This window comes from Microchirus variegatus, assembly GCF_963457635.1.
Source record: "Microchirus variegatus genome assembly, chromosome: 17".
Lineage (NCBI taxonomy): Eukaryota > Metazoa > Chordata > Actinopteri > Pleuronectiformes > Soleidae > Microchirus > Microchirus variegatus.
Genome location: NC_139818.1, coordinates 5,581,229 through 5,589,869, shown reverse-complemented (window position 1 = coordinate 5,589,869; position 8,641 = coordinate 5,581,229). Strand labels below are relative to the sequence as shown.

At 40.9% G+C, this 8,641-nt stretch overlaps 1 protein-coding gene across 1 annotated transcript; it reads left to right on the top strand.

Moving 5' to 3' along the window:
• Nucleotides 1-1,593: 1,593 nt before the first annotated feature.
• Nucleotides 1,594-8,343, top strand: LOC310939331 (progestin and adipoQ receptor family member 4-like; the record flags this gene model as incomplete). The annotated part of the gene is made up of 3 exons (XM_083904046.1): nt 1,594-1,759; nt 7,026-7,244; nt 7,913-8,343. The coding sequence occupies 3 exons, from the start codon at nt 1,594-1,596 to the stop codon at nt 8,341-8,343; spliced, it is 816 nt and encodes a 271-aa protein (XP_083760172.1).
• Between the last annotated feature and the right edge of the window lie 298 nt (nt 8,344-8,641).

Here is an 8,641-nt window from a genome sequence, read left to right as displayed (position 1 = left end):
AGTAGAAAGATTCTTATTATTATTGGTATTAATTATCAATACTTAATCAATAATAATAATTCCTTTATTTGTATAGCACCTTTAAAAACAACAGTTTACAAAGTGCTTTTACATACAATACATACACACCTAGAAAAGGTATTAATAAAAGAAATAGTAAATTGATTTATGGTGCTCACAAAGAAAGAGCAATGAGATAAAAAGATAAAAATAAGTTTTAAGAAGTGATTTAAAAGAAGACACTGATTCAGCAAGCCTTATTTCCGCAGGCAGGTCGTTCCCAAGCCGAGGCGCTCTGATGAAGAAGGCACGGTCACCCCTGGTTTTGAGCCTCGGAAAACAGTTAAGAGAGATGCCCGCCGATCTAAGGCTGCGAACAGGCTCGTATGGGGTCATCATGTCTGAGATGTATTCAGGGGCCAGACCTTGACGAGCCTAAAAGTGATCAGTAAAATCTTAAAATCAATTCTAAAACGTACAGGGAGCCAGTGGAGTGAAGCCAAGATAGGAGTAATGTGATGAGGTTTGTTAAAACCGATGAGAAGCCTGGCTGCTGAGTTGGGAGCTGGAGGTGGGAGTGGGATTTGTGGTTGACGCCGGTTAGAAGGGAGTTGCAGTAATCTAAATGGGAGAATGTCAGAGTGTGGACTACTTGTTGTAGGTCAGGCTGTGACAGGATATTTTTGATTTTTGAGATGGTTCTGATGTGGAGAAAGCGGGACTGAAAGTGGTTCAGTGATAGAGCGACTGTCTTTCCACTAATCCACATGCCTGTGTGTTCTTGAGCAAGACACTTGACCCTGATGGCTATGCCTTACAAACACAAATACATTAAAACCAATAATCTAATATCCATGCCAGTCCCTCGTGACTAAGTTGAATAAGCCAATCCAAATTCTACTGTAGCTTTGATCAGCACTTTTATTTGTCCAGATGCTAAATCTGAAGAATATCATGAGGTCTGTAGGCAATAAGAAGAAACATATGATACTTATGTTTATGGAAAGTTGTAAAATCAGTCAGATTAGACCACACTGGAGGAATGTTAAGTCATTTTGAAATAATTGAAGAACAATTTAGAAATCAATAAGTAATCCTCTTCTTTGGGCTTCTCCCTTTAGGGGTCACCACAGTTATCTGCCTCCATCTGGCACTAAACTAATGAATAATTGATAAATCAATCAATTGTTTCAGCCGTAATGAACACGAGCATTCATTACCACTCACAGTAAATCAGTGTCATGGTAAAAGCTGTAGAATGTGAGCAGAGTAGTGAGGGAACTACAGAATCCATGTTAAGGTGTTAGTGAGTAATGAGCTGCGTTAAGGAGCAGCAGCAGCAGTGCACGTGGCTCTCTGGGAGGATTACACCGGCTTAGAAGTTAAGAGCCGCTTGCCTATTGGTCCTCCTGAAGGCATGCGATCCTGCCAGCTCAACAGGCTGCCGGTTGGCAATTAGTCTAGTCCAAGGATGGGTTTGAAGGAGAAGAATGTTGGGTTAGGTGTGGTCTATGCCACAGAGTGCAGGTACTTCTAAGCATGTAGATGATGAGGGACGGGGACCAGTGAGGGCACAGGCTGCAGGAAGTAGTGATGGTGATTTACAAAGGACCGCGGCTGTTGGACTTTGGAAAGACTCCCACACACCTTCAGTTCAACAGATATGTGCTGACTGGCTACAGGCCAGTGTCCACAGCTCAAGAGTGTCTCAGGAGCCTTTTCTACATCCACAATGAGCTGGGGAACATTTACACCCATGGTAAGTAAGTGACTCTGATTTCAGTTTACATCCAAGTTCCCTTTTTTTTTAAAGTATTTTCTCAAGTTGCACCCACTTAAAATACGAATGTCCAAATGAAACAGGTCACATATGTGCTGTGCTGTGCACATGACTCTCACTTCTAACGAGATAAGTGCACCTGACAGGGTTTGTAATGAGGATATGAGGTATTAGCTGTAATCTGTCCAGGGAATCCTGGACCTGGAAATATCCTGCTGTTAACTGGGTCTTATGAGTTGTGTGCTTGGCTGACGTGTCTCTACAAGAAATGTCCATAAACATCTTCAATCAATACCAGACACAGAAAAGTTTGCAAAATTACACTTTTGTTAAAGCTGCAGTGTGTAACTTCTGTTGATTTGTTGTTGTTGTTTTGTCTTTGAACAGAAACAATTAGGGCTGTAACGATATGAGTATCGAAATCGCGATACTCAGAGCCACGAACCTGTCTCGTGGCTGAGAAAACAGAATCGCGAAACGCCCTTTCTAACTCCCAGTTATTTTTCCAGTCAGCCACATGATGAGCTGTTAGTGCTGCCAAACTTATTTTTATTAGGGGTGTCAAATTATCGCGTTAATTGTGATTAATTAATTACAGTCTTCATTAACGCGTTATGTTTTTTAATCACATTAATCTCTTCTTTACTGATGTCCCCGCTACCAGGGGCAGCGTCAGACACAGCCCCAAAATAAGAGCAAAACAACAACTGACTTTCAAGAAATACAAGCAGAAATGTTGTCTAACCTTTGCTGTTTATCAAAACAAGTTATTTCCACTGGAACAAAACTGCTTCTCATGAAGAACTACACTTCCCAGCATGCTTTGGGGACAAATCCCAGTCTGATTGATTCATTTTGTATTTTTCAACAGTATTATTTTGTTACAGAAAAGAGAGAAATCGTTGGTCATTTATTTATTTATGTTCAAATCTGTTCACAGTGTTCCAAAATATTTTTATTAAATGTTACATTAAGTTGTTATATAAGTAAATGTTGTTTAAATAAAATGTTTTTTAAATTTAAAAAAGAATTGTGGAATGTATCGAATTGTGGGTCAAAAATCGTGATACAAATCGAATCGTGAGTTTGTGTATCGTTACAGCCCTAGAAACAATGGAACATTATTTGAATGTTGCGTCCCTCCTCTGAAAACAGGCTATGTCAAGTGTAACTATATTTTATGCTGATATTTTGTTCATGTAAAAATATCTGATGACCCTGTCAGTTGCTGTAATGAGAATATCAAACAGTGACAGAAGAGATGTTCTTGTTATGTGAAAATTCTCTCTACATAATACAACTATAACACCATGAGAAGGTTCGTCCTGGCCTGGTCCAAAACCAGCATCCATCCATCCATCAACTTCCGCTTTATCCCCCACCAGAGGGTCGAGGAGGGTGCTGTGCCTATCTCAGCTGACATTGGGCGATAGGTGGGGTACACCCTGGACAGTTCGCCAGTCACAGGACCACATATAGAGACAAACAACCGTTCACCACTCACTACGGTCAATTTAGAGTGACCAATTCACCTAATCCCCATATTGCATGTTTTTGGACTGTGGGAGGAAGCTGGAGAACCCGGAGAAAACCCACGCACACACGGGGAGAACATGCAAACTCCTTGCAGAAAGGAAGGAAGTCGTTCCAAACGGGGCTCGAACCCAGGAACCCAGGTCTTCTTGCTGCAAAAGCAAGAGTGCTAACCACTACACCAAATGCCAGGCAGCAAATTATTGTAATTTTTATGCATATTTTCTAACTCCAAACTATATGAACTTGAATGCTAATTGGATTTAAGCATTATCAGGTTTATTTGTGTAACGAGGGAGGGTGTGGCCTGATCAATACCCAATACCAAAGTGTGGATAATTATGAGCCACATGCTTTTCAGAGGGATGTTGCGCTCATGAAGTAGCTAAAGTATTGAGTCGTGATCCACAAACAATCAAACTTTTTGTTGCAAATATTCAACAGGTTCACAAACATGTGGAGAAAAAAAGACACAAATGAAGTGCTAAAGACTTGAGAAGACTTAAACATGAATCTTCATCTGCACATGATGTTCAGTGCTCAGAGACATGGCCACGGTAAAGAAGACTGAAACTTGACCACCACTGAACAAGACTGGGTCAAGAAATATCTGAAGAGAGATTGTTCAAAGGTTTTATGGACAGATGAAAAGAGAGTGGCTCTTGATGGACCAGATGGGTGAGCCTGTGACTGGATCACTAATGGACACAGAGCTCCAACAAGGTGGAGGTGGGATACTGGTATTATTGAGGATGAGTTATTTGGACCATTTTTTTGGACACACGTGTGACTTAAAACAGCAGCTTAACTATTGCATAACCATCATTTTCCTCATCCACACATGAGCCATGAACCCAGAGTTTTCAAAAGTCACATTTTTCAGTCACAAAAAAATATTTTTACATGTAGACGGAGAAACAAAAAGCATAAAAAGCTCAGTTTTTACAGATACTTGGTTATGTGTGGACAAGGCATGAGGGAGCGGAGACAGGTAGCATATACTGTCAAAATGCTGTATTTTCAGTCAACCTCCACCCTGTTTGCAGTCGTCTCACTTTACCAGTATGACACACACCTATAGCAGGGATGTCAAGGTGAAACTGGACAGGGGGCCCTATTGTTTTCAAGTTTTCACACTGACTCAACAAATGGATATGTAGGCGATTTGAAATTATTCATGAAGGCCTACACATCAAAGAGAAATTGCATTGGCACCAAAATAGCCTCACAATGAGGCCTACAATTACAGCCTAAAGCAGGAGACAGTTACCCTCTAAAAACGTAACATTTTCCTATCCATGCAAGTAGCCTACATTTATAAATTAGAAATGCAACAAAACAGACAGCCCCCCGAAACCAGTGATCTCAGACTTTTCCACACTGCCCCACGCTGTCAGGATCCACCGGCAGACCAGAGCAAAAGCCGCTCCTCGCATGCGGCCAGCCCCAGTGAATGACTTCTCGGCGCTGGTCATCCAAGCCGTGTGAAAAAAGTAGCGGTTTAAAGTCCGGAAATTATGGTAACCTATATATTTTAAAATTAGATGAAATAAAAAAAAAAGTTTTCCCCTTGTCACCCCGCTGGCCGGATAGGACTTACAGTCAGGCCGTAACCCTGGAATCCCTGCCCTATAGTGAGAAACGCAGGGTGAGTCGTGTGGATGACTTAAAGGTACAATATGTAGTATTTATGGGTTTATATAACCCAAAATGTATACATATTATGTGCTCCTGCATTGTCTAGTCGCTGTATAATAGTTTTTGTTTCATTTTCGTAGTGTTTCAAAAAGTCATGTTAAATAGAATGACCGCGGACCGTGGTTGCATAGCCACTGTTAGCAGCGAGACGCCATGTTTCTACCGGAGCCTGTAAGGACAAACGCAAGAGAACAAAACAAGCGTCTCTTTACTTGTAGCGGAAGTCCCGCCTCCTCTCTCTCCGCTTCGTCTGCTACGGCCGCAGTAGCTCGCCCTCTCCCTCACCTCACGAACCTCATCTGCTGACACGGAGAAAGACGACGAGGACGACATTTGACCAGCTGCGGATACCGTAGCGCTCAGGGAAGGGAGGGGGTGAGCTGAGCAGCAGGTCTTTGTTGTAAATTTCAGCCTCTCCTCTAGATGGCACTATAAACTACTTATTTCCCCTTTAATACACACTTTGTGAACTCATTTGACGATGGTTTGAAAGTAACCTGAATTTCTTTATCTTTCAAAGCTGCATGCTACCATTTAAAATAAACGTCTCTGCTTTTGTTGCATTTACATTTACACAGACGTGATTAAAACCTGACTGCAGCTGTGAAAACACAAGGAAGGCTGGAAGTGTAACTGTGAGTGAGCTTAAACCTGTTCACCCTTGAACTCCCTCGAGGCGTCTTTGTCGTGCTACATTTTCCCCTTGGCTTCCAGTAAGATCATTAAGACAGGAACAAGTGTAAACATACAATTCCCCATACTGATCTGCAGAAGGTCAAGGTGTCTGTAGTCAATGTGCAGCATTTCTTCATTCTGAAAAGATACGTTCTAATTCTCCAGAAATAGAAGCAGAAGAAGAAGCTTCACTTCCACTTCCGCCTAATTTTCCCCTTCTTCTGCGTCTTTGGTGTCTGTTCATTATTCTTTTTTTGGAATGAAAATACAGCAGTAACAAAACAGAAATATAGCACATTTTTGTGGCTCAAACACATGACAGCACCAAACCAGGAAGTCATGATCAATCAACAGTTTATGTGAACGCTGATGTGAATGGTATGTAAATGGGCTGTATAGGATCAGAGTTTTCATAGTGGCATAATATGTACATGACATTGTTATTGTAATTAGACTTTTATCATGATTATTTGGATTATTAAAATGAAGGGTGCAAAAAATAAAATAAAGCCTTAAATAAAACAAACTGACAAAAATAAATTAAAATACAAACGACAGAGAGACAGAGAGTAGAAACACGACAAACAAGAGCGGGAACACATGGAAAAACTACAACAACTGAAGAGAAACTAACAAATGAACCAACACAAAGACTAAATACACTATGGAGGCAGTGATAATCAGACACAGGTCAACCACATTTGAGCAGGACAGACAGTCAGGACAGGAAGCAAAACTTGGCATTATACACATGAGGAAAAACTACAGAATAAAAGAAAAAGAGACAGATAACAGAAAACCCAAGGTTGAAGAAAATAGAACAGCAAAAAATCCAAACAGAAATAGGACTACACGTCACACATCAAGATAGGGCCATCATAATAAGGCCCTCGCGTCTCCACGCAAGTGTCCCCATGAAAGTGTCCCACGCAAGTTGTTTATCCCATCGAAAATGACTGCAATAATGTCAAAGGCAAATGGTCAATGTATGGTAAATTTATAGGTATGTTTTGGTGCTAGTGAAGGCTACATAGATAGTCTAACATACTTGGAAAGGAAGGATGAGGGATATTCAGTTGACACATGAAACTTCCCCTGTAAATGTGGCTAAATTGTACACACTGTACCTTTAAGTAAAATGTGAACCAAAATAAATCTCCTGTGACCCAGTGTTTGGGAACAACTGCAATAAACAAAGACGTTGTTGAGTGAGTCAGCACAGATCTTTGGACGCTGTATTTGCGTGAGGTCAAAAATAAAACGAAATGTTTCTTGATTTCAAACATTTTCATGTCTTTCATTTTCTTTTCTCTCTTGATTCCTACCTTTCCCACCTCAGGGATTCCTTTTTTCCTTTTCTTGGTGCTGCTTCCTTTCAGCATTCCCTGGATGGAGGTGGACAGCATGTGGATCTGTGTGGTCCACTACCTGGCCTGCCTCTGCCCCACCATGGGCTCAGTGGTCTATCATGTCTTTATGAACCATGTGGGTGGAGAACATGTGTATGACACCCTACTCTCCCTGGACATGTTAGGGGTGTGTCTGGTGAACACACTGGGTAAGCTTTGTTTGTTTGAGCTTAAAGGGATAGTTCAGCTACTTTGAAGTGTAGTTGTATAATGTGACACACATACAGTAGTCAGCGCTGATTGTGCTGGGTGTGGCTTTGACATGACCCCAGCACAGAGAACAAGCTTGAGACATCGAGGCTTGCACTCACTGAAACCACTTAACTAAAGGCTAATCGAGTAAAATCTACACCTAAGAATAATAATAATAATAATTCTTAGGTGTGGAATACAAATATGGTCAAATTCTACACACACACAAATAATTAGGCTGGAAATGAAATAAGTGGTTTTAACTTACTTTTATAACATAATGTTGTTGATTCCATATATTTTTTATTTATAATATAAAATTGATAATATCACAAATGTTCATGATATCCCTTGTGATGTGGTATAGATGTATCCATATGTAGTCGAGCCCATTCGATGAAATTAATGTTTTTTAAATGAATATATATAATATATACTGCTATTTCACAAGTGTAATATATAATAAATATAATGATTATCAATGCAACAGCCTTTAAAACCAGGAAAAGTCTTTTCAGACACTTTAACATAATATGACGATATACAAAATCTAATACTCGTCTCATGTCACAATGTAGATATAATATCCATAAATTAAACATACATATTCCCTTTTTCTTTCTAGGAGCTCTTCCTGTCATTTACGTCACCCTTCTCTGCTACCCAGCCCTGCAGCAGACGGCCTTGCTGGCCTACATCCTCCTGTCAGCCTATGGAATCTACTGTGCTACAACAGCACGCACCAACATCCTGCGGCTGCGAGCTTTTGTCTGGCAGGCTTTGTTCCGCTTCAGCCTCTTCTTTTTCCGTGTGTACGGCAGCGGCATGGGCAGTCCAAAATCCACGCGTCTTTTTGTCATCATGGACTCTCTGGCTGTGCTGGGCGGGCTGGTGAATATCATCCAGATCCCTGAGCGCTTCAGCCCAGGCCTCTTTGACAACTGGGGAAACAGCCACCAGATAATGCACGTCATGGTGATTTGCTCCATTATCTACCTGCACTGGGGCACGGTGGAGGATTTAGTCTGGATTAAGACATTCCAGTGCCCGACATAGTGACACCAAGAGTGAGTGTCACAGCAAATAAACAAATGCATGCTCAGAGCTATAATTTGAAGGGAGTTGTAGGAATCAGCCAACAGAGAGGATGAAAGGCCAGTTTCAAAATGCGGTTGAAATTCTTCACAAGGGGAATTTACAATTTGACATATTGAAAGAGAAGAATAGCATCTTACAGTGTTCAACAGATCAAATCAACTATCAACAAATTGGATTAAAGCAGACTTCTACCCTAATTTAACAGCTTCAGAGTCATTGTGATGGTTAAATGTTGTGTTGCGTGGATTGGGGCCTT